General features: G+C 51.9%; 2 protein-coding genes and 1 long non-coding RNA gene across 7 annotated transcripts; 2 read left to right on the top strand and 1 right to left on the bottom strand.

Moving 5' to 3' along the window:
- The first annotated feature begins 523 nt into the window (after positions 1 to 523).
- Positions 524 to 14,822, top strand: HOXB3 (homeobox B3). The gene is made up of 4 exons (XM_055576098.1): positions 524 to 743; positions 8,795 to 8,882; positions 11,795 to 12,390; positions 13,232 to 14,822. The coding sequence occupies exons 3-4, from the start codon at positions 11,943 to 11,945 to the stop codon at positions 14,062 to 14,064; spliced, it is 1,281 nt and encodes a 426-aa protein (XP_055432073.1). The 5' UTR covers positions 524 to 743; positions 8,795 to 8,882; positions 11,795 to 11,942; the 3' UTR covers positions 14,065 to 14,822.
- On the bottom strand, positions 10,650 to 18,159 carry LOC129649096 (uncharacterized). Of its 5 annotated transcripts, none has more exons than XR_008712970.1 (6): positions 17,760 to 18,159; positions 15,978 to 16,061; positions 14,468 to 14,520; positions 14,008 to 14,058; positions 11,123 to 11,327; positions 10,650 to 10,925 (listed from the first exon to the last, which is right to left on the bottom strand). It is a non-coding gene; the product is annotated as an uncharacterized LOC129649096 (long non-coding RNA). The 5 variants fall into 5 exon arrangements; XR_008712967.1 differs by having other exon boundaries at positions 11,123 to 11,346; positions 13,996 to 14,058; positions 17,760 to 18,158; XR_008712969.1 differs by having other exon boundaries at positions 11,123 to 11,346; positions 17,760 to 18,158.
- Positions 18,160 to 19,352: 1,193 nt separating this feature from the next.
- On the top strand, positions 19,353 to 21,962 carry HOXB2 (homeobox B2). Its single transcript, XM_055576095.1, has 2 exons — positions 19,353 to 19,877; positions 20,645 to 21,962. Exons 1-2 carry the CDS (start codon positions 19,505 to 19,507, stop codon positions 21,325 to 21,327), a joined length of 1,056 nt encoding a protein of 351 aa, XP_055432070.1. The 5' UTR covers positions 19,353 to 19,504; the 3' UTR covers positions 21,328 to 21,962.
- The last annotated feature ends 2,751 nt before the right edge of the window (positions 21,963 to 24,713 follow it).

Here is a 24,713-nt window from a genome sequence, read left to right as displayed (position 1 = left end):
CTCTTTCCCCCTCCTGCGTTTGGTCTCTTCTTTCCCTCTTCAGGGGCAGGGAGAAGTTGATCTTCCAGCAGCTTGAGAACTTTCCCTTTCACCTCCAATCCACATCTTCTCCCTTGAAGCCCTGGCCAGAACACATGGATGCTACCCTCGCTGATCTTTCTCCATCTTTCTGGAAAGAAAAGGAAAAGTGGAAAGTTGCCACCAGCCTAAGCAGCTTAGACAACTCCAGGGAAAATGGAAAACCTTGCTCGCCTCTCCAGTCCCTCCCCTGGCCGCCGCTGGGCTCCCCCGTCGCGCCCCCCATGCTCCCGTCCTGTCCTGCTCAGAATGCTCTCCCTTCCCCTCCCTCCTCCGCCGGGCCGGACATATGGAACCCATTTCGCCGGTGACATTGAAGAGCCGCTGCGCGCCCGCCTTCCGCCATGGCGCCCCCGATTCCCCGCGCCCCAGCAGTCGCCGCTCCTCTCCCCCGGCCGCTCGGCCATCTCACGCCTCGAAGCCTCGACCCCGCTCCGCGCCGGGCCCGCCAGCCTCCCGCAGCCCCACGCGGCCGGCCGCGCGCCGCCTCGAGTGCCGAACAAAGCGGCGGCCGCGGCAGGCGGGCTGGGGGAGTGCTTCCGGGCCTCTCCCCGCGTCGGCCGGTGGGGCCGGGATGCTGCCGGCCGCTCAGCCCCCGCTGGCGCCCCGGGTCCCAGGCCCGGCCAGCCGCCTGCCTCTGCCCGCGCCCTAGCAGAACCGCACAGGTAGGTGCGGGCTCCGGGCCGGGCTCGGGGTGAGAGCGGGGTGCCCGAGATCCCCGCGCCCCGGTCTGGGAGGACAGTCGGATCGGTGCGAGACAGACATGGGGGCGAGTTGAAGAGGCAGTGAGGGCGGGCGTAGGGTGCGGGTCGGTGTGCAGGAATGCGGGGTGTGGACAGGACCCGGCTAGGGCCTGGGGAGCGCTGGGGCTCAGGAAGGGCGGTGGAAGCTGCGGGGAGTTTTCCAGGGGAATTGGGAGCTCCGGGTTGTGCGGCAAATGTGAGGGGCAGCTGCTGGGGGGAGGGGGGAGCGGCTGGGTCCTGCTCCCAAAGTCCAGCTGCCACCATGGTCAGAGCCTACTAGCACCTCGCGGGTTATTTGAAGCTGAAACTACAAGGGGCTGCGCTAAGGACGGGTGTTAAACTGAGAAGGTAGGAGACGGGGTGATTTATGGCTTCAGAGAAGCTGTGTTTACTCCCTGCCTCCTCTGGAAACCAAAAACCAAACAGAACAGAGGCCGGAGAAGCCTCTGTCTTTGGAGTGGAAGGCGATGCCAGGTTGATTCACTGGGATTTATTTTTCCAGATGTGGGGAAATGGTGGGAGCTGTCTCTTTGCAGGGGCAGGATGTAAGGAGAGTGTGCAAGCACACACACGTAGGTGTGTTTTGTGTGAGTGCACATGTGTATTCATTCGGGTCGGGGTTTGTCGGGTATAGCATTGCTTTACAAGTGAGCACATCGGCAGCTGCATGGGGACCTGGTGTTCTCAGGTCTGGGTACGCAGGACCTGGTTGCTCTGGACATTCTCTGTTGCCTCGTACCCTCGCCGTGGGGGAGTGCTGCTGCAGTCTGTGCTTTCTTTCCTCCCACAGCCACAAGCAGCAGTGCCCACTTGGCCTGGTCCCTGGCCCCTCTGTGTCATCTGCCCACGCTGCCTGATCTTCACTTTGAACCTTTAACTTTGCCATGCAAGACTAAGGAATTAGTGAGCACAGCTGGGTTGGGAAGGGGGTGGGAGAAAAAGGCCTGAAGTGGTAGGGGCTGTTGGTGGTTTGAGGCTGGTGGGGGTTCCACTAGTACTGCTCAAATTCCCCCAAAATCTCTCTTTGGGAGGGGACGGGTGAGCACAAAGGGGACCAGGGGAAAGGAGCCATGCAGGATGATGGGGGTGGGAGAAAAATATTTTGACCCCCAGATAGTTATTTCCGCAGGCCAGCCAACCGGTGGCTCTTGCATTTCTGTCCAGACACCGGGCTTTGCCTGGAAATTGTTTTGCATTAAATTTTCTCAGCCGCAGAATTATCTTTCCTCGCCTCCAGCTAAACTTGCATTTTTCCACCAGACACTTGGGCCCCGCACCAATGAAATCTGAGAGGAAGCGGCTGGGCCCTAAGTGGCTGTAATTTAATTGATTTTATCATAAATCATCAACTTGATGAAGAACCCGAGGTTTCAGTGAAGTAAATTGATATTAATGGGAGTTTCTTGAAATGCAAACTCGCTGCATTGTTGGGGCATTTTGAGCTGGGAGGTGGATTACATGTGTCCCAAGAGCAGAGAGCCTGTACCTGGAGCCCAGCACAGCTTTAGGGGGTCGGGAAAGCTAGCTTCGAGGGGCAGCTGCAGGCAGACCAATTTCTGTAGGGAAGAAGGCAGAGAATGGAACATTGTTGGGGAGGGAACTGTCTGACTCCATGAACCCTGGCTGGCAGTCCTGGGAATGCTGGTCTCCCAGTGGGGGAAGGCAGTTGGGGAAGCTGGTAGGTGTGTGGGTAGAGTTGGGGGTCGGGTGAGAAGGCCAGGCTGGTACAATGGGTGCATTGACTCCTGGTTAAAAATTGCCAGGTTGAAGCCTTCCTCCTCTAATTACACAAATTAATTATTTACTGCTCAGGTTGCTATGTCTGAAAATAGTACTTTTGATTTGGTGATGAAGGTGGAGAATAACCCACCCTTGACACAGAAGGGCAGTAAAAACCAGTGCACTAGCCTCTGAGGGTTCAGGAGTTGGGTTGGCACTCAGTTGTGGGGGTGTAAGCATTTAAATTCCAAGAGGAAATAGTCTGATTTTGGATGAGATGGTACCCATTATTATCTGAAATCAGTTTATGATTGCTTATTGTCACTCACTTTTACATCAGTACACAGAGAACCACAAACTGTCAGCTCAAAAGGGAAGATCATTTAGCCCAAGCCCTCCCCTCCACACATGTGATCTGGCTTTAGGGATGGGGAAAACTGAGGCCCAGTGAAGTCTCTGCTTCAGATTACACAGCCAATCTGGACCACCTAGAATCCAAGCCTCCTGACTCCCAAACCTATCCTTTATGTACGACTTTAGGCAAGCCACTTCCTGGCTCTGGACCTCAGTTTCTCTGTCTTTGGCCGTGGCAGCATTGGACAGGACACTCCCTGAGTTCTTCCCAATTCTGACCTTGAGTAACTCTCTAGTGCTTGGGAGCAACTCCTTTTTGTTGCTTCTGGGGTTCTGTGGGCATCTGAGTATAGAAGTCACTATGTGTATGCATATTTGCAGTATACATGAAGTTTGTATATGTCCAGAGAAGTGCATGGTTATTCAGACTGACTCGAGGAAATCCACTGGAATCTGGACTATTCCTCCTCCTGAAGGTGTCCTTATTCTCAGCAGAGGAGAAGCCCAAGCCTAGAGCACTGGAGATAGAACGCAGTGGGTGGGGCTAGCTGGCTGGGTTGGGCCATGATTGGCATTTGGAGGGGAGCTAGGGAAGGAGGGGCTCAGCCTCAAAGAGCAGAGCACTTTCTCTGCCAAGATTCGGAGCTGAGGCTGGAGTTGTTGGGAACAGCTTTTGAAGTCCCTCCAGCATCAGGCCAGGGACCAAATTATGGTTTCAGAATTTAGATCTGAGACAGGAGACCACCATCACCACTCCCAGCCTCACTTTGCCCCCCTGAGCCTTTGGACACAGGGGGCCATGGCATTACACCAGATCTCCTCCCAGGGAAGCCAGGACAGAAGTCCTGCAAGGTGGATGATCCCTGTCTTCTTGCTCTTATTTTCCATTTCTTCTCCCAACTGAGGGAAAAAAAGATAAAATTCAAAAGAGGTGGGGGCTTCTCAGAAGTGGCCTGGATGTGAGAAGGGAGATTTCTTGTAGGATCAGGGCTATGGGGAGGCTAGCAGAGGAGGGGCGGCTTCCAGACTGCCTTTAGGAAGTGTTGTCAGGGATATGAATTCTGGTGGAAGAAGTGGGAAGAGAGGAGAAACAAATTCATTTTGGGGGGATTCTGGAAATCAGAGCTCCTGGCCAGATAATCCTGAGAGGAAAGAGTCTGTTTTTGCCGGAGACTTCTTAAAGTCTCACCCCAAACCCTATTTGAGAGAAAGAAAAAAACGAAAGGGCCAGCAGGCCCAGATTCTGGGCCTATCCCATTCTGACTTTGGAGTTTTATATTTGGAGGCAGCTCGGGAGGCCTTCTACTGATTGGTCATTAATCCCGTGAGTTATTGTCTGCTAAACAGAGGTCAGTGGGAGAGAGGCATCTGATCTGTCAGGAGAGACCTGCGCAGTCAGTCCCTTGCAGCAACTCCCTGGGCCCTGTACCTCCCTCGTCAGCTTCTCTCTTCCTTCCCCAGCAATCCCCTTCCAAACCCCCCAACCCACCCCTGACCCCAGGCCCCCAGCTGTCCAAGATTTGCCCTTTTCCCTCTTGCCTTGCCCACCTTTTGTCTCGACATCCACAGGGGTGGGGTTTGTCAGGCCGGGACAGAGCTTCTGGGTGAGGCGGGACCCCTGATACAGTGGAGCTCAAACTCAACTGGGCGCTGCTCACCGCCTTGGTCCACAGCATAGGGCCACTGGCTTGGCCTCCTTGCTCACTGAGCAGACTTTGCAAACCCTGGTGGGAGCCTTGCTTTGTCTTCCTCTTTTTCTTGCCCTCACGCCTGGGGTTAGGGGAGAGTTCAACTCGGAATTTACTTCAATTTACTTCAGTCTCGGCGGCCTTTTTCTTCTTTGGATCTTGGCTTCTACTGAGCTGGGTCTACACCAGCCTCCACCCAGGCGGGAAATCTTCCTTCCTCTGCCCCTTTGTTCCCACTGGCTCAGGCATCTTAGAAAGGTGGGAGTTCAGGATCCAAATACCAAGAGCGATTTGCAGAAGCATTTCCCATTTTATAGCCCCCATCTTTGAGATTTCATTCATATTTAAAAGAGATGGAGATTCAGGGGTGTGTGTGTGCGCGTGTGCGTGTGTACTTTTCACGACTCTCTGAGGCCACAGAGTTGGACAGTGAATCTGGAAGAGTGTGGGACCCGGAACCCAGACAGGGCCAGAAAGAGATTGCTAAACGCCTCACCACCCCCAGCCCCACTCCCAGGTCCTGGCTTCTCAGGGAGCCTGGTGGGCAAGTCAAATTTGGGGCTGGCTGAGCTGGGCGCTAGGCTGGGGCAGGGGGTGGGGAAAATCCCTTGGTCATCCCACGGCTGATACCAGAAATCGATTTTAAAGGAACCAGCCAGTTTGCCCTTATTGAGAGGAGAATTTTCGTTTGTTCTTTAATGTTTTTTTGGGCACAGAGGGAAACAGACATCTCCAGTGGCCTCCAAGGATGCCCCCCTCCCCGTGATTGCTCAAGGGGATTTTAAGGGCCCAGTGTCCTGGTACTGGGTATGGATTAGGAGTGGAGGAGTGAGTGGTCTAGCTCTGGGGAAACAGGAAAGAATGTCTATGAAGGGGGGGGGGCATTTTCTCTGATTTTTGCCTTTATTATTAATTTCTAAGGTTTCTGTGTCTTAATCTTTCTCTTAAATTAAAAAAAAAATTTCTCTCTTTCTCTCTCTCACACACACATACACAGACACACACAGACACAAACACGGTAAGTTGCCCAAGTTTTTCCGCTCAAATCCAGGGAGAGATTGTTCCCTCCTCTCTCTAGTCTCCCCCTAAATTATGACTTCACTATCAGGGATGATAAATCCCTCTCTCCTCCTCTTCCAGACCTCAAAGTCTTCCCTCCAGCCCCGCTGGTGTTTCCTACCCCAAGTTTCCTGCCCAGGCTCCTCACTGCCCCACTCTGTCGCTTAAAATTTGGAAGGTCTCTAGCCTGCAGACGTACCTCGGAAAAGGGTGCCCTGGAGCTGCCATTCTTCCATTCATCCCCCATCCTCCCAGCCCCCAAAAGAGGCTATCTGCCAACCAGAAATCTCCGGAAAGGAATAATAAAGTCCAGAAGGAAACCAAACTGGGATCTAATTGTGTCTCAAGCATTTGGAAGGGGCTTTGCTCTCAGAATTACTTAAGAAGTCCTTACTCTATTTCCTACTGCATTTGAGGGTGCATGTCCTCTCAAAATTTGCTCCAAGTTAGCTTTCTTTCTCCCAGTCCTCTTTTTCCGCTCCCACTCCCCTGTACTCCACCTCCTTGTGTAGCCAGAAGGGACCACAAGAATCCAGGCTCAGAGTGGGGAGGGGTCCACTGCTGTGTTTGGAAAACTCCTCTGCCCTTGGCTTAGCTCCAGGCTGATCCTCTTGCAGGCCCGCAACTGACTGGATGTCCCTGGGTTCTCTCTTACTCATTGTGGCGAAGCCGTGCAGGTCCCACAAGTGACCAGATCCTCCTCTTAACTTCACAATGACTCTCTCTCTCTAGTGGCAGTAACAGCTAGAAGAGTTGGAGGGTCTGAGGTACATTCTTGACTTTTTAATGTGGGAGAGGAAAAGATCCAAAGGTGCTGGTCTCTTAAACCTCTAGAAGCCTGGGTGAGTGAGTCACTGACCCACCAGGCCTAGAGCTACATAAAGTCCAATCCAACAGGTCTCTAACCAGGGTCTGGAGATCTCAGGACAGACTCTTTGTAGCCTTAACTGCTTTCTCTGAGGGTCCTGGCTTGAGCCCCAGCAGTGGGTCCAGCTTGGGTATTTTCTTTTCTTGATACTAATAAACATAGAAAAATGGCTTCCACCTTCCATCTTCACCTCCCCACAACCCTCAGCCACCAACTCTCTAGGCAGGCATTAGGATCCTAGGGACCTCACAATAGGAGACTCTTCAATGGGTTCCTTGCTGGAGGTTAAGAAGGCCAGAGTCCCCCTCTCCACACCAGTTCATCAGGGCCCCAGGAAACTGGCTATTCCAGCCCACGAAGTAAGCCTGACTTAGTGGGCTTGAAAGAAGTGGGGACTGGAGGAGGCCAGGGGCCACACCTGATGAGAGTAGACAGTAGGACCCTTTCTCAGCCCAAAGCAAAGCCAGTGAGTGGGGAGCTATGGGGTGTGAGGGAAGCTTTGCCAGACACCGCCACCCTCTCCTGGAAGGGAGACAATAGCTGGAAACCATCTCTCACCTTTGTTCTCCCAGTCCCTTCTCTCCTGGTCCATCCAGATGGGAAAAAGCAAAAGCCAAGGATTCTAACCAGGACATCACAGGGTAGTAGCTGGCTCTGTCTATGTAGAGTTAAGAGAACAAGTTTTCCAAGCTGCCTTCGTAGAAAAGAGAAACTGCCGGACTTCTATTTTATCCTCTAAGCCCGGAGTCAGCAGTTCTGCCAAGTTGCAAACACTCCTGCTTTTGGAAAAGTCCTGGTGCTTTTTTTGTCTTTTTCTTCCATCAGGAATGGCTCTTCCCCACCCCCGCCCTAAATCTGCAGACACCTACATTCTTGCCTCCTGTCTTCCTCCTACAGGCCTCCTAGCCTTTCCCTGCCCTTCTAAAATGCACTCTAAGACAACTTGAGCTTTTGTAGTTTTCGTCACTTGTTTCAAGAGCCCTAAATCTTGCAGAGCTAAGAGAAGTAAACAGATTTGTTTGTTCTGAACAATAATAATAATAAAAACAACTATCTTCCATCTCTTTTGCCAGTGCATTAAAAATTAAGGCATTTTGCTGGTTCTTCGAATCTTCTTAGAAGTACAAATGTCCTTATCACCTCTTAGCCCCTTCTGCCTATCCGGAGGTGAGAATCTTAACAGAAACTTCTTCGTCAAGTTCTTACAGCCTCTCTATTGCCAGCAGTGTCTGGAACTCAAGCTAAACACAAGGTCTTCCTTTTGTCACCCTCTCCTCAACCCCCCTCCCCTACAAGATGGTCTGGATTTTTGAAATAATCACTCACCGCTTGTTGTCTGTTCTCAAAAATGGGAGGGGGTTTTTGAAAAGAAAGGTCTGGTTCCCCCACCCCAGGTTGGAAACTGGGCCAGGAGATTTGCCAGGAGAGAGGAGGAATAGAGGGTGTGGGGGAGAGAAGAAACAGAGACTGCTGAGACTCAGCCACCAGTCAGTCCCGCAAGAGTGAAACTACTTTAAAAAAAAAAAAGTCCTAGTATTCCCACTGCAAATGAATGCAGAGGGGCACCCAGGAACCATCCCCCAACCCCCGCAAGGCTAAGCTACTTCTCCGCTTAGACAGAAGGGTTTACTAGTGGTGGTGGGGAGCTGTGAACTCCACCAGCTTTGCCTTGTCTTTGCGCTCCTCTTCCCCCCCCACCAAAATCTGAATTTAAAAATTTACCTGTCCTTAAAAAACAAAAGCAAAACTTAAAAGCTCTACCTTCTTTCCTTTCTCAGTCTTTTTTTTTAAACGGGGGGGGGCGTTCAAAATGCCCCCCTCCCCCATTACCACCATCACCTTCCTTCCTTATCAGGCATCTAAGCTTGCTAAAGGGGGAGAGGTGGGGGTGTGTGAGAGCTTGTGTGTGTGTGTGTGTGTGTGTGTGTGTGAGTGTGTGTGTCTGTGTGGTTTTTTTCCCTGTGCAAAAGCAGAGGCCATTGTTACGGAGAGTAGGGCGTACCAGTCTTATAGGGCAACCGCACTGTGGCGGCTTGGCCGTGCCGGAGCCTGGAGCTGGATTCTCGGCGAGCTGAGCCGCCCGAGCACCTTTCGATCTTCTATTTTTTTCCCGCTCCCCTACCCCCTCCCTCCTGCGCACCCCCGCTCCTAAGCCGAGTGAATTGAAGCGGACGCCGAGCGGCTTCTCCAGCCGGTCTGCCCCTCGGGCTCCCCAGCCGGGGTGGCTATTGGGGAGGGGGGCGACGCCGCTTTAAACAGTGGTCTTTTTTTCCTTTGCCTTCAAGGAGGGGAGATTTCTCGCCTGCCGCTCGCGCTGGGGCTCGATGTGAATATATATTATGTCTGCCTGTTCTCCCCTCGTCGGTGGCTAAGGTAAGCTGGACTGAAATAGGCTATCAGTTTGTGAATGGCGGAGAGTATGTCTCAATGATTTATGGCCCATATGACTCCAATCTCGGTTCAAGAAGAGTTCACAAGCTTTAAGCTTCCTTCCACGCAGCGACTCTCTCTCTCTCTCCCTCTCTCTCTCTCTCCCTCCCTCCCTCCCTCTCTCCCTCTCCCTCTCTCTTCCTGCTTCTTTCCTTTTCTCTTCTCTTTTCTTTCAGCAGCCAGATCTGGACTGAATTTTCGCCCGGCTGCTAAGAAGAGCCTAACCTTTTTTCTCTCTTCCTTTTTTGTTCTATTTCTCTTCTTTCTATGTTTTTTTTTTTTTTTTTTTTAAGTCCTGAAAGGTGGCCTAGCCCCTCTCCCTGGTCTTCCCAGCTATTGTTACTCTCCCAAGCTTTTGGGGGCGGGGGTTGCTTGGAAAAGTGGGTTTCTTGGGGTGGCTCACCGCCCTTCTCCAGTGAGACCCTGGGGGGAAGCCGGGAGCCACCGTCTCCTTCCCTCCCTCTCTCTCTCCCGAGGAGCCAGATGGAGCCTGGATTTTTTCAACATGGAGGCAAGGGAAATAGACGTGTTTGGCTTGGTAGAACTGCACCCCACCCCGCTTTTCCTCGATCCCCAGGTTTCGGATCCCCTGGGCACCTCTCCTTCTTCTCACTGTCCCATCAGCCGGGCCTCTGTGTGCGCCCTCCGGCCGGCCGGGCCTGACAAAGTCCCGGTGTGGAGTTGCTAAGGCGCCTTTTAATTTAGTTACCTTCAGCGCCCAAACTTGCTGCCGCCCTAGGGCTGGTCCTCGGCCGGGTGTGCTTGGAACCTGCCGCTGCTAATCGTTTCTGCGTCCTGAACGCTTCTCTTCTCCTCCTTGGCCAACATAGCTTGTCGCCAGGCACCATGGCAGCAGCAGCCGAGACAGCCCGGCGGCGACAGCGGCAGCCAGGGACTAACTCCATCCACAAACCTTCCCGGCCCTTTCTGGCTGCCGGTGGAGCCTCCATTCTTTCCTATCACGTCTCTAGCTTCTTGCTTCCCACACTCGCCTGGCCTCGTTTCTGTGATGGTTTGCGAGTTCATTGCAGGGGGAGCGACAGGAATTTCGGCCCCAGGCGTCTAGTCAAATTATTGTTTTATTATAACTATCATCATCATCATCATCATTACTGCTGTAACAATCATTTAGACTAAATAAAGCCAGGGCCCAGCCAGCCAACCCCCTCCAACGTTTTTATTTCATTCTCTTATCTATTAATAACAAACTCAACTGATGCCTGTTAATTAATTCCCCCTTCAACCAGGGCTGCTCCGAGGCTAATTTTGGTTAAATCATCAGAGGCTAATGGTAATAATAATAAAGGGATTGGGTCAGCCTGGTCAATTGAACTCCAGTTCTCCTCCCTGGAAGGACCTCCTGCTTTGCAGACCCCTGTGTGTTTCCCAGAAACAAATTCTTCCCAGAAACCAATCGGAACTCAGAGTTACCCAGCTCCCTTTTGAGTATAAATCTGTGCCATTAAGAAGGGGATTTATGTGTGGGAGGGATTTCTTTCACCTGGACTCCCTTTTTATTTTCCTATTTTTAGTTTTCTTTGGAGTTGACTAGCTGGGCTGAATGAGATTTAACTAGTCCAAACTCATATGTCAGAAGAGAGGGTCAATCTAAAGATTCTATGAAAAGTGATGGTGAGGAGTTGAGAAGACAGATTTGGTGAGCTTGGGGGGATGTAGTCAGAAGTTTCGGAAGAAATACACAAAATCCTGTGACAGCTTGAACCTTTATTTTTCCAGCACACTTTTAAAAGCCTGCATTAAACTAATGATTTTTTTTTTTTTTTGGCCTCAAAGAACTTCAGTAAACAGGGGCACCCAGTTTCCAGCCCAGATAATATTGCTTAGATTGCTTTGTTTACTTTCTTTTTTCTTAGGGGAAAAAAATTTCTGTTTTAGAAAGCACTTTCCCATCTCTTTGTAGAAAAGTCCAGCAGTTACCCAGTTTCTTTCTTCTTTTCTTCTTTTGGAAAAATCAAAGGAAGCAGACTGTCAAGGAAAGGGTGGGTAAAAAAAATTATGCCTGATGAAAAAAAACAGAGTGGGGGAAGACCTAGCCAAATGGTCACAGCACCAACCAGTCCCACCAAAGAAACAATCCTGTTCCATTTGGGGGCCCCATGGGGGCCGCTGGCTGTGGGATCCCAGACTTGGTTAGCAAACACTCAGACTGGAGGTGACGGTACCTGCAGCAAAGGCCATGGAGGCGGCTCAGTTCCACTGGCTCTGGAGGTTAAAAATCTTCAGGAAGTTTTGGGTCAGGGTGCTGCTTCTTGAGATGGGAGGGTAAGGAGAGGCTCCCTCACACCAGAAGGTTCCCTGCTCAACTTGCTTCTTCCTGCTGCCTCTTCCAGCGATCCTCAGCCTCAGTTTTTTTCTCCAGGTTAGACTCTGCTTGGATGAAAGGGACCTAGATGGAGGCAAAGGCAGGAGGCCTCTCAGCTCAGAGGAGGGTGTTGATGATGCTTTTATTTTGGAGTCCCCCGCCTTGAGCCACCCTATCCCAGAGTTGGGGGGCGGGTGTAGGGAGAGAGAAGAGAGGTCAGGGGCTAATAGGCAGGCAGGAGAGAAGCCATGGCCCTTGCCATAGTAAGATTCTATATCCAGGGAGTTCCCAAAGGAGTGGAGTCCTTATTTTTTTTAAGTGAAGATGAAAACTGGTGGGCTTTTTCTTTTAAAATTAAAGCACTGATATAAGAAAAATCCATTTCAGGCCAAGCAAGTGGCCTCAGCATCTGCTGTGAAGATGTTGGGTGGGGGAGAAGAAAAACCCTATTGATGTCAGTTCCCTTTTCAGTTCCTAAGATGGATTCGAGCCCCAGTCCTCTTCTCCCCGTGTCTCTTCTCTCACCCCGCAGGTCAACCGCTACGAACAGATCCCGGGAGGAGGGGGGCAGAAAGGGGGGGGGTCCGGCGTGCCACGTGACCCCAAGGGGTGCCAATGTCCGGTCGTGAGGGTATCTGGCCCTTGCAAGTTGCCACCCACCACCAGGGCCTCACCCAGCGATGCAGAAAGCCACCTATTACGACAACACCGCCGCCGCACTCTTCGGAGGCTACCCCTCATACCCTGGCAGCAATGGCTTCGGCTACGACGGTCCCCCTCAGCCCCCCTTCCAGGCCGCCACGCACCTGGAAAGTGACTACCAGCGCTCAGCGTGCTCGCTGCAGTCCCTGGGCAACGCCGCCCCGCACGCCAAGGGCAAGGAACTCAACGGCAGCTGCATGAGGCCGGGCCTGGCCTCGGAGCCCCTGCCGGCCCCGCCCGGCTCGCCCCCGCCCAGCGCCGCACCTACCAGTACCACTAGCAACAGCAGTAACGGGGGCGGTCCCAGCAAAAGCGGCCCCCCCAAGTGCGGTGCCGGCTCCAACTCCACCCTCACCAAACAGATATTCCCCTGGATGAAAGAGTCGAGGCAAACGTCCAAGCTGAAAAACAGCTCCCCTGGCACAGGTACCGGCTCTCTGGCTTCGTCGTCGTCAGCTTTTGTCCCGGCCAGGAATGTCACTGTTATTCTAGCACCCAGCCCCTAGGCGCCCAGGCGGCGGCGGTAGCTACGGCGCATTTCCCGTACCCCCCCCCCCCCACCTGGCGACCCCTGACCCCGCCAGCACCCTCTCCGTCCTGCCCCCCTCCACCTGAACTTCTGAGAGGTCCAGAAGGCCAGGTGCTCGGCCTCAGCCCTTTGCAAGGCCGCAGAGTCACGAGTCGCTGCCAGTAGACGCAGAGTCGTCAACGATTGATTGTTATTAAGTATTACTACTGTGGGTATTAATCACAATCGCTCGGGCGGCCCGCGGTCTTGGCCTCCAGGCATGGCAACCTCTTTGCCCCCCCCATTTCCGTGCCCTGCCCAGAATGTCCAGACTCGCCCAGGGGCTCTCCTCAAGCACCTGTCTGGGCCACAGGACGGGGCGCAGTGGAGGGCGGAGGAGTGTCTTCTACACCTGGAACTAGGGATAAAAGGGGGGAGAAAGCGTGTGCGAGAAAATCCAGCCCTAAATAAATGGCCATGCGGCTCTGTCTGCGTGACATGATCAAATTTTCATAAGCTGGGGCAGTGAGAGGAGAACAGGTCTCTTAATAAATGCCACTATTATAGAGTGTCCGCTAATGCGGCGGGTGGGGGCGGGGGGCGGTGGAGAGGAGGAGGCGGGGACGCAAAGGGGAGGGCGGCGGGGCCTCCGAGTCCAGGCCTGGATTTATTAAGAAACGATGCATTCAATTTCGGCGTGTTCAGTAATTATCTTTTATTTCATTTTCTCCCCTTCCCATCCCTCCCCCTCGGGTCCAGCGGAGGGCTGCGGCAGCGGCGGCGGAGGAGGCGGCGGCAGTGGCAGCAGCGGGGGCGGCGGCGGAGGAGGGGACAAGAGCCCCCCGGGGTCTGCGGCCTCCAAGCGGGCGCGGACGGCGTACACGAGCGCGCAGCTGGTGGAGCTGGAGAAGGAGTTCCACTTCAACCGCTACCTGTGCCGGCCGCGCCGCGTGGAGATGGCCAACCTGCTGAACCTCAGCGAGCGACAGATCAAGATCTGGTTCCAGAACCGGCGCATGAAATACAAGAAGGACCAGAAGGCCAAGGGCCTGGCCTCGTCTTCGGGGGGCCCCTCTCCAGCCGGCAGCCCCTCGCAGCCCATGCAGTCCACGGCCGGCTTCATGAACGCCTTGCATTCCATGACCCCCAGCTATGAGAGCCCGTCCCCGCCCGCCTTCGGCAAAGCCCACCAGAATGCCTATGCGCTGCCCTCCAACTACCAGCCCCCCCTCAAAGGCTGCGGCGCCCCGCAGAAGTATCCCCAGACCCCGGCGCCCGATTACGAGCCTCACGTCCTTCAAACCAACGGGGGCGCCTACGGGACGCCCACCATGCAGGGCAGCCCCGTGTACGTGGGCGGGGGCGGCTACGCGGATCCGTTGCCGCCCCCTGCCGGCCCCTCCCTCTACGGCCTCAACCACCTTTCCCACCACCCCTCGGGGAACCTGGACTACAACGGGGCGCCTCCTATGGCCCCCAGCCAGCACCACGGACCCTGCGACCCCCACCCCACCTACACAGACCTCTCCTCTCACCATGCGCCTCCTCCTCAGGGTAGAATCCAAGAAGCGCCCAAGTTAACACACCTGTGATGGGAGAGGGACGGCTGAGGGGCAGGTCTTGGGGTGGAGAAGACCCAGGAGGGGCGGGGGCTGTGGAGTTGGGTGCAGTCGGGAGGTCTGAAAGAGGAGGCAGGGAGATGGCAGCCAGGCTTCCTGGGAAGAAAGGGCCTGGAGCTCCTTCCCCTCCCCCTGGCCTGAGAGGTTGCTTTTTAAGTCCTGCAGCTCTTGTTTAGTCTGCCTGCCAACCCATTGGAAAGGAATCTACAGCAGATTGGAGATGACCCCATCAACCCTAGGCCTCCAGCAATATCCAGTTGGAATTCCACCTTAGGGAGTCGGGTAGAGGAAGAGGAGATAGGGAAACAGGCAAAGAAGCACATTTTAAAAAACAGACAAGATGGCTAGGCCATCACCAGCCAACCAACCAACTTACCTTCCATGTGGTTAATTCCCCCAAATCTTGATTTTTCTTTCCTGGCAATTCTCCTTTAAAAAAAAATTTTTAATACATTTCAAAACCAAGGGCACAAAGCATGTCCCCCTCCCACTTTCCTGAATCCTCAGATTTCTTCCCATGATAGGAGAAGGTTGATTGGGCACTCCATTTCTAGTCCCATATTTTTCTGCTCTAGGACATTAATATACATACCCCACCCCTATCAATTACACTCTTCAGAGGGCTCAGGGATGGTGAGAGATCCTGAAAGAGCTGTCTATATTATAAATATATATATATATATTTTCTTTTATGGCAAAGCTGGGAGGTGAGGGCAGGCAAGTTGTCAGGACTAAAGGTCTGCCCATTCCGCTGGACTAAAGGTCTGCCCATTCCGCTGTCTCCCATCTCAGCACCAGGTCCATCCCCCTCTCTTCATAGAAAGCAGTCGGTGACAGCGAGGTTCTACACTTTTCTTTTCTTCTGTTGCTCTCTTGACTTAACGTGAAAACAGGGTATATTTTGACAAACTGTCCCAGGCGGGGGCTGCAGCTGGGCCTGTGTGCCTTGCTCAACCCTGGGCAGGACACTTTTGTTGCACTTAGAGTTTACATTTTAATGGATATAAAAACAACTGTGAGAGATGCCTGGGCCTGCAGGAGTCCAGCATTGCTCAAAAAACGTGTGTTCTAGTGAACATTTTCATATATATTTATTGGTTATAGCTTGTTAAAATATTTTCTTTTTTTGTATTATTTATCCCCCTACCATATTATGTATTTATATGAGGAAAAAAGGAAAAAATTGTACTTTTTTTTTTTAGTATTGTTATAAAGGACGTTGTGTTCCCTGTCATGTAAAACCAGCTATTTTAGTTATTGTACTCTAGAAAAAAGCTATAGATTTATGTTAAACTTGTACTTATGAACAATTGTAATTAGTTCTAAAAGGCATGAACTCAGCTCCTAATTGTCACTGTATAGTCCTGAATTTGTAGAATTAGAGTTAATTCCCTCTTGGAACTTTCTTTGTTCTTCTGTAGTTACTTTTTTTCCTTACTTAAAAGGGTTGTCTGTCATATAATTCTTGAATAAACTTTCTGTTATCAATTTTATCTTGTCTTGGTGGTCCAATTTAGATAGCAGAGCAGCAGGCTTCTGACTGCCAGATTTCCCCAAGGGAAGAAGAATGGTGAAGACCCTATCCTGGCCTTTTTATGCTCCCCTGCTCAGGGCCCTACCTCGCCCATCTGTGTCTCAGGTTTATTTGGTTTTTCTCACACAAGCTTGGAACATTCTGCCAACTTCTTAAGATTTAAGTAACAAGTTTGGGGCAAAGGGAGACTAGGGGACTCTCTCTAGGTCTTTTCTGTTTGGCTTCTTTGCCTCTCAGTTTTTCCTCATTGATTGACCTTTTGTCTTTTTGCTGCTTTGGCCACAGCCTCCTCGCTGCCCCCTCCCCCCACCCCCCCCAACCCATCAACAACAACAGAAATCTGGCCCATTACTGCTTCTTCAACCTAAACTTCACAGTTCTCTTCCGGAGCTACAAAGAAGTCGTCACGTGACCCGAAGCCCAACCACCATTGGGTCTAAAATGAAAACAAAGGAAAATGATTAATCTTAAAAAAAAAATTCTGAGGCCTAGACTTCTCAGGTCAAACCTTAAAACTAAAGTGAAATTAAATCACTAAATAAAACTCAGGGCAGAGGGAGAGGAGGCCTGTTTGATTTCCCCTGCCAGGGTAAGGGGAGAGGAGGAGGGTGGGAGAAGCTATGGATCCAAGTATACATAAAACGGTCCCCAGGCTAATGTGCCGCTCTGTTTCCACGATCCTTGGGAAAACTTCATTTCTTAGTCGTGGTTCCATAAAAGTTTTATCACATTGGAGCGAGGATAGAGAGGGTCTGTCAAAGATGAAATGTCACCGCCGCGTCGCTGAAGCCGATAAGAGCTAGGAGACAGGGAAGCTGAAATATGGAGCTAATTCGTTGAAAGAGAAGCGATGGCTGCTTGCTGAAGAGTTGCATAATTCTAATTGTAAGCGATGCTCTCGCATTGCTTAATTAGGAGCATATATTTGGTGGTAGAGATGGTGGAGGGGGGGTGGGGGGCGTGTCGGTGAGAATCGTTCCAGGCCCTCAGCCTTAAAGCCAGGGCTGATTTTCATTTTTATGTTGTATCCTGGCAGTCCAAGGTTAGTAATTATAGTCTTTATGCAACAATAAATAACAATAAAAAAGCAACCTGAATTCTTCACCCCATCCCCCACACCACCACCAAGTAGGATTTTAACTGGACTAGGCTCATCCAAGCAGCAAGCAATTTAGCATTGGGTCAGGCTATAATTTAAAGGCATAAGAGCGTGTAAAGTTTGGGATCAAATAACAACGCTCAAGGGTTTTTCTTTCTTTCTCTCTCTCTTCCTCTTCCCTGAATAACATTTTCTGAATGATGTAACTAGATGAAGCGCCATGTTTGGCTCTAGATGTAGAGTGGACTGATTATTTATCTAGCAGGAGAGAGGCAGGCCAAGTCAGAAAGTTTAACTTGAGTTTGGAAAACAGAGCTTTGGCTTGAAACTGGAATTGCAAACAAGAAAAATCAGGGCCACCTTGGCTTGGTGTCCCCCTCCCTTCTCTCTTAGAGATTTCCGCCCCTAGCTAAGCAGCCAAAGTCGAGGGGAAAATATCTGTACAGTAGGATTCACAACACAACAAGGGGGCGGGGAAGCGGCGACTCTGGGAAGGAAGGTTCTCTTGGCCCCTTTTAACACCCAAGTTTTCTGCTGTTCTCTAATCTGGCCGTAAAATCTGTCAGCAGGGTTAGAGAGAGCCGTATTTCCTGCAGGGACAGCCGGAGTTGTTGCGGAGAGAATCGCTCAACCCTGCAGCCAGCTGGAGAGGCTGTGAAAAAACTTCCAGGGCTTCTCAAGGTGGGGGCCGGAGGGAGACCCCTCTTAGGCCTCCCTGCACATCCTGCAGACAACTACTCTTCTGTGCCTACTCCCCACTTCCACCCCCGTCCTCACCTCCAAGTGGCAAAAATTACTTTCTTTGGAGCCGAGCTGGACACAACCGTCTCAGGCTAGTCTGCCCAGTTTTTCAGAGCAGCTCCCTTGGATCTGAGCCCTCCAGAGCCTGCCGTCCCTTGTCCCTGCAGCCCCCACGTCCAGCTCCCCCTTTTTCCTCCTGGCTCTCCTCCACCCCCACCCTTCTCCTCAGATTTCTGTGTCCTTTTTAAACACTCACACCCCCCCCCCCCACCACCCACACGGATGAATACTTACCACCACCCACGCGGCTGTTACACTGACAGAAAGTTTCTAGTTCCAGCTCCCGGCCGAGTAGTTGCCATTTCTCTGCTAACCAGCCTTCTCCTCCTTGCTCCGCGGCAGCAAGCAAGGAGGGGGAGGGGAGGCCGGAGTCGTGGGAGTTCTCCAGAAAAACTTTCCACCCAACCCAGCGCCTTTCCTCTGTCCCCATTTCCCATCTGTTTCCCTGCTCTCCCAGAATCACCTTTCTCTTTCGCTAACACCCCCCACCTCCAGGCCTTTTAAAGGGATGGGGAATTTCGGCTGTTCCCTCTGCTTTCCCAAAGAAACAAATTCTTTGATGCCATCGGAGGGAGCTGTCAGGGGGCTAAGATTGATCGCCTCATCTCCTCTCGGTCCCTCTGACCCACTTACTTAAAAATCTTACCCCAGATCGACTTTTCATTTTCTGCTTTGAGATCTAGTTTTCCAACGATTGCTTGGGGCCGTGAGTCTTGTACCCAGTCAGTCCCTCCAGTAAATTACAGCACTCCCTAAAGTTCATACTATCTTGAACTTCTGAAAAGAAATAAAAACAACAATTTCCCCAGGGGCTAGAAATGAGATATCATCTCTGATCATTATTTTTGCACCCCCTCCATGTTCAGAGAATTCTATCTTGTTGGGGATGACGAAAAGGGCAAGGGCATTCCTGTGGGGGGGAGTACCCCCTTCCAATACATTGACCTGAGGTTTGAGAGTTACTTTAAGTCGAACTGGGGGCTACCTTGGTCCTGTTCCTGGATATAGATGCAGATACAGGCTTGAGGCTTGAGAGGGTGCATGTGCATCTTAGACCCTGTCTGCTGGGGTGTCATAGAGGAGCTGATGCCTCCAGGTAAGGAGGCAGGTAGACATAGGGGCAGGGGCAGTGCTGCAAATGCTGGGCAGAGAAGACTTCACAGCTCCACAGGCCAGAGGCCCAAAAGGGCTCCTCACTGTCTATCTCACTCCTCTGTGTCAGCCTAGGAGTGCTTGTCGATTTTCTAAGATTTATCTGTTGCTTTTGGGGGGTGGGTTGGGTATAGTGATGCTGATGATTGTAAATCTCTTCTCTTCCTTATTGCATTGTAACACAGACCTTTCCCAAAGGGGAAAACCTCTTTCTACTACCTCTTCCTCCCATATTGAGATCCTCACTCAGCTTTCTTTTTTTTCCGGGGTGGGGGCAGGGAATGCTGCTGGCCTTATAAAGAAAGCTTTACTGTATTAAAAATATTTGAAAAAGAGGAAGACTTCTCCCTTAGGTTCTCTTGTTTCCTGGGTTCTAGAACCTCCCCTCCTCTGAAGGGGATGAATAAAAGGTTCCTTTAGCTTTTCTGGAGAAAGCGGGGCATGGGGAGCAGGCATGTAGGACTGGGGAGCTCATGGTGTCCAGGTCATGGTCCTCTAGAGTTTTTGAATCAATTAAAGCAAATAATGCTCTGTTTTCTACCAGGCCCAGACGAGTGATTGGCCAAGGCGGGTCCCGTGACCATCAATTCCCTGCAATTTCGCCGGAGTCCTGGGTTTAATAGAGAGAGTCCCCATACGCTTGTATTTATCAGCAATATACAATTATAAAGGCCCAAAATTTAAAAAAACAAAAAAGAGAAAACAAAATCTGCCCCTCCCAAAATCGCTGCATCACACAAACCTGGGGGGGGCAGGAGGGGGGGGGCCCTTCCGATCCTCCCTCCTGACGCCCCCCCAGCAGGCCCCCTCCCCCACCATTGAAAGCCATGAATTTTGAATTTGAGAGGGAGATTGGGTTTATAAACAGCCAGCCATCGCTCGCCGAGTGTCTGACTTCCTTCCCCGCTGTCTTGGAGACATTTCAAACTTCATCAATCAAGGAGTCGACATTAATTCCTCCTCCTCCTCCTTTCGAGCAAACCTTCCCCAGCCTCCAGCCCGGCGCCTCCACCCTTCAGAGACCCGGGAGCCAAAAGCGAGCCGAAGATGGGCCCGCTCTGCCGCCGCTCCCCGCCGCCCCCCTGGCCCCCGAGTTCCCCTGGATGAAAGAGAAGAAATCCGCCAAGAAACCCAGCCAATCCGCCGCGTCTCCCCCGGCCGCCTCCTCCGTCCCGGCCTCCGGGGTCGGATCGCCGGCAGGTCGGTAAGCGTGATAGGGGTTGGGTGAGGGGCAGCTAGAAAAAAAGGGGGAGAAAGAGCGATGGGGAGGTAGAAAACGGTGTCGAGCCTGTTGGGGTTTCTTGCCCCCGTCGATTCCAGGGACGAGAAAGCAGAAAAGATCGTTTTGGTTCAGGCCTGGCCGCTGCCAGCATTTTGGGTTTTTTCCTTTCCCTACAGCAGATTTTGGAAGCTGGTTGGGGAAGAGCATCTTTTTCTGCTAAGAGAAAAGGATTCGATTGAGGTTTCACATTTAGCTGTGTGGAGGAGTATTGTTGGATGGGGTCGAATCTGGAGGCAGGAAAAGATTCTATCCCATTTAATCTAGCTCTAGAAGAAGAGGGGGAATTTGAGAGCTGGAGGCTAGGGAGGAGAAGAGGTGAGGAACAATCTTTCTTTATGAATCCTCTCCCCAGGCTGAGTTGGAAAGTGCTGAAATGAGGGATCCACTCGGAGGACCTGGGAGGGGCTCTGAGGTTCTGGGGGCGAAGGGGAGCCGCTCCGTAACCCCTGCATGGTCCGTGGGCGGCTCTCTGAATGCTGCGCGCTGACTCTGGCCGGGTCTGGCGGAGAGAGAGAGGGACGAGAAAAAAGGCAAGAGCCGTGGGAGCGAGCCGCTTTGGTAGGCGGGCAGGTTGGGGGTGCCGCTGACATTGTTTTGGGAGGATGGGATAGTCTTTTATTTCAGCCGAGTTGAGGTTGGGCTGAGGACACGGCCCGCGTTGACGCCCAGCCCGCTTTCCCCGCAGATGGGCCGGGACTGCCGGAGGCCGCCGGCGGCGGGGCGCGCAGGCTGCGCACCGCTTACACCAACACGCAGCTGCTGGAGCTGGAGAAGGAATTCCACTTTAACAAGTACCTGTGCCGGCCGCGCCGCGTGGAGATCGCGGCCTTGTTGGACCTCACCGAGAGGCAGGTGAAAGTGTGGTTCCAGAACCGGCGCATGAAGCACAAGCGGCAGACGCAGCACCGAGAGCCGCCCGACGGGGAGCCAGCCTGCCCCGGCGCGCTGCGGAACACCGGCGAGCCAGCCGAAGAGCCTGTGGCTAGCCCGGGCCGCCCCTCCGCATTGCAGGCCTCGCGAGCAGCCTGTTGTCTCCCGCCCGAGGTCGCGCAAGGGCCTCCGGGCGCCTCGGGCCCCCGGCCTTTGGCCGCTCACGTGGAGGGCGCAGACGCGCGGAGCCCGGGCGGCGCGCTGCGCGGGGCCGGCGGACGGGAGCCCGAGCCGTTGCCAGAAGACGCCTTCTCGGAGCGGCAGGATTCGCCTTTCTTGCCCGACCTCAGCTTCTTCGCCGCCGATTCCTGTCTCCAGCTGTCCGGAGGCCTCTCCCCTAGTCTGCAGGGCTCTCTGGACAGCCCGGTTCCCTTTTCCGAGGAAGAGCTGGACTTCTTCACCAGCACGCTGTGTGCCATCGACCTGCAGTTCCCTTAATAACCCACTTCCTTCTCTCGACCCCCGGCCCCCCTCAGCAGCCTGCGGGGAAACCCAAGGACCCCCCTCCCCAAGTCGTATGGACTTCTTTATGTGTTTTGCTAAAATTCAGGTATTATTGAATTAGCGTTTAATCCACCTCCTTTCTTCTCTAAAATATTGGACACACGGGCGTCTTTTACAAATTACACATAAAAAAATCCGTTTGGTAGAGTCTTTCCAACGAAATCTCAGGAATAATTAAACTCTGGGGAGCGGGGGTGTGCTTTCTTAAGAACTAGAGGAACCTATTTTCCTCTGTCTTTTTTTTTTTTTAAGCCGTAGATTATTTATTAAAATTCTTTACTAATAGGAAAAGGGGAAAGTATTTATTGTACATTATTTTCATAGATTAAATAAATGTCTTTATAATACGGAAACGAGATAGTGTTTGTGTTGGGACCCAGTCCCTTTCCTCCCCGCACCCACTAGGCCAGGCCGCCCTCTCTCTGTCTCTGGCTCTGCCCTGAGCCGGGTAGGTCCGGGTGTTACAAAAGGGGCCCCTTGGAGGAAGAGGGTGTGCTGCCAACTGAAGTGAGAGCAAGAAGAGATCTCAGGCACCGGCTTCAGAGTTGTGATGGGAGGCGAGGAGGTTCAGCTAGATTGGGAGGGTGCCTAGGGCTTCCTAGGCTTCTCGCCTCAGTGCCCCAAGTGGAATGGAGGAGTTTTTTCCAGGACGCAGGACGGACGCCTGGGGAACTCGAGGTCTGGGGTCATGCGCAGGGCCAAGGAGTGGGGTAGGGTTGGGAGTTTTCTTGAGAAGCAGGGTCCCGTACCCAGGGATGGTCACTGGCCTCCCAAGTGGACAAGAAAGGAGGCCGTGTGGAAAATGTAGCGGGAGCGGGCACTAATGCTCTTCGGGTCACCCTAAGGCTCCTGGGGTTGGGAGGAGCGTCCGAGGAGCTGCGGGGCGACAAGCTCCTGGAGGCCCGGGCAGCGTTGGGAGGCGCTTGGCTTGTATAAAGCGAAGGAGGAGCGAGAAGAGCGAGAGAGAGACAGGGAAGCCAGGAAGATGCTCAAAATGGCGCTGGGGTCGGGAGGCAGGGAGGGGAGGGAAGAGACTGTGGCCGCCATGACAGCCGCCTCAGGATGCGCGCGGCCAGCCCCGGGACCATCCCCGTACCCACCTTCACCTTTTTGGACCATCCCGATGCCTGTGAAGACAGGGAGCCCTGTCTCACGGGTTCCTTTTTTGTTTTTGTGTTGTATTGTTTGAAAAATCAGCCCAATGGATGCTGAGGATGCGAGCCGGACAGATAGTCCGCGAGGGGGTGGGAATGGGAGAGGGTGAATGGCGGATCTTTCTGGCTGGGTCTGCCTCGCCAAATCTGACTTTTGATCCTTCGCTCTGGGATTTGATGCCCGGCTAGAGCGTTCTCCAAATGCAGACCTTCCTGTCTTTGCCAACAACTTCATTTGCCGTCTCAGCACTATTTCCTATCCCTCACCTCACCTTAGCAGGTTTCTTGCAAACCCAGTAAGCGGGAGGCAAGGATCGATCTTTCCACCTGCCTCCTGGTTTGTTCCGGGGAACGTGGAGATTTAAAGGGCCCTGGAAAGCCATCCATCCTCCTTAGGTTTATTTAATACTTCTCGGGCTCAGAAACAGACACCGCAGGGCTACCTCCCCAGCAGATGCTGCTGTTCTTGAAAAGCAGTTTATTCCCGGACCTCCCAGACTTTCCCCTGAACCAGCAGGATGGGGACTTGGAGTACCAGGCACTCAAAGGCAACAACTGTCAGGAAAAGCCAGGAGCCAACACAGGTCGTGACATACAGGACTAAACAGACCCCTGCATGTTTTTTTTAAAATCTGGTCTTTCAGTATGGGCAGTACACACAACTTATTCAGCTGGAATTTAATCCCTTAAACTGTCTTAATATAGAATTCATCTCCTGCATTAAATAATCTTATGCCATGTTAAATTGCACTTATTTCTTTCATAAATAAATTAATATAGAACAATTAGATGTGTTATTATAATAATATCATGTATCTTATTAGTTTATTTTCCCTCATAAAATATATACATATGAAATAATTTCAATATATTAAAGTAATAATACAGCTTGTTGGCTTATGTGTTTATTTTCCCCATAAATAAGTGAATATATAATATAGTAAAACCACACTATACATCTCATTGGGCTGTGTGTTTATTTCTCCATAAAATATGCCTATAGGCAGTGTTTAACCTCTTTAAAATCACAGCACATAACCATCTCTACACCAACAAAATAAAACAGACATTTCAGCTGGGGTTTTGATTTCTATGGACAAACGATAATTTGGTCTAATTAAAAATGCTCTTTCAGCTATAGCAGATTGTTTACAAAGATGGAGAATACCAGAAGGATCTTGCTAATTGCCCACCTTTCAGCTTTCTTTGGTCAAAAGGAGAGCACACTTCATCAATGCCAAAAATACAGGCTCTGCTCCGTTGGAGAGAATTCACCTCCTGGAATCATGGCTTGGTCTGTAATACTCAGGGGCCTCTGAGACTCCAGTTTTCTAAGAGACTTGCTGCTCCATGGACCAGCAGCATCAGCACTACCTGTGGGCTAGTTAGAAATGCAGACTCTTAGGCCCCACTCCAAATCTACTGAATCAAAATCTCAATTTAGCTGATCCCCAAGTAACTTACAGGCAAACTAAAGTCTGGGAAGTACTGCTGGATCACAGTGCCACCTTGCTTCCTGCCTTCCTCCATGTTTAACAATTTTTCACCCACTTTATCTGGTCACCTCCTTCCAATCCTCCCCAACCCAAACCAGAGACCCAAAGGGCCCTGAATTTTAGCTTCTGCCTGAGGCTGCATCATTCCTGAATCTTCCCTGCCCAACTGAGTGGGAGTTGGGAGGGCCCAACTAAAGGCTCGATCTACCTGCTTAGATCTAGGTACTTTTTGCATCCTGGGGGTGAGAAACAACCAATCCAGGAAATCAGAAGGTCCAGTATTTCCCTTGCTTATTAGAGAGGAGTTAGAGCTGTTTTTACAGGCAACACACAGCCTCTGTTTCTTTCTCCTGTCTCCTGTTCATGAAACTCACCATCTTTGATGCCACCAGAGAAGAAGAAAGAGGCAAGGCATTTCTAAAAAGAAATGACTTCTTTTTTCTGTTCCACCTGATTTCAAATTCAAAGGAATGCATGGCAATTTAGAATTCGTAAGGGACCAGGACTCAGGGTGCCTAAGTTGTGTTCTAAGTTAGCTCCTTCTGTTTGTTTCATCTCTAGGGTCATCCTTTTTAACCTGAGTTTTCCAGGCTGGCTATGGAGAAGGAAGGCAAAGAGAAGGGAGTTCTTAGACAAGGCAGCAGATTGCCCCCCGTCAATGGCAGGTTAG

This window comes from Bubalus kerabau, chromosome 4 (genome assembly GCF_029407905.1).
Source record: "Bubalus kerabau isolate K-KA32 ecotype Philippines breed swamp buffalo chromosome 4, PCC_UOA_SB_1v2, whole genome shotgun sequence".
Lineage (NCBI taxonomy): Eukaryota > Metazoa > Chordata > Mammalia > Artiodactyla > Bovidae > Bubalus > Bubalus kerabau.
The sequence above is the reverse complement of the archived record's forward strand: the minus strand, read 5'-3'. Positions and strand labels throughout refer to the sequence as shown.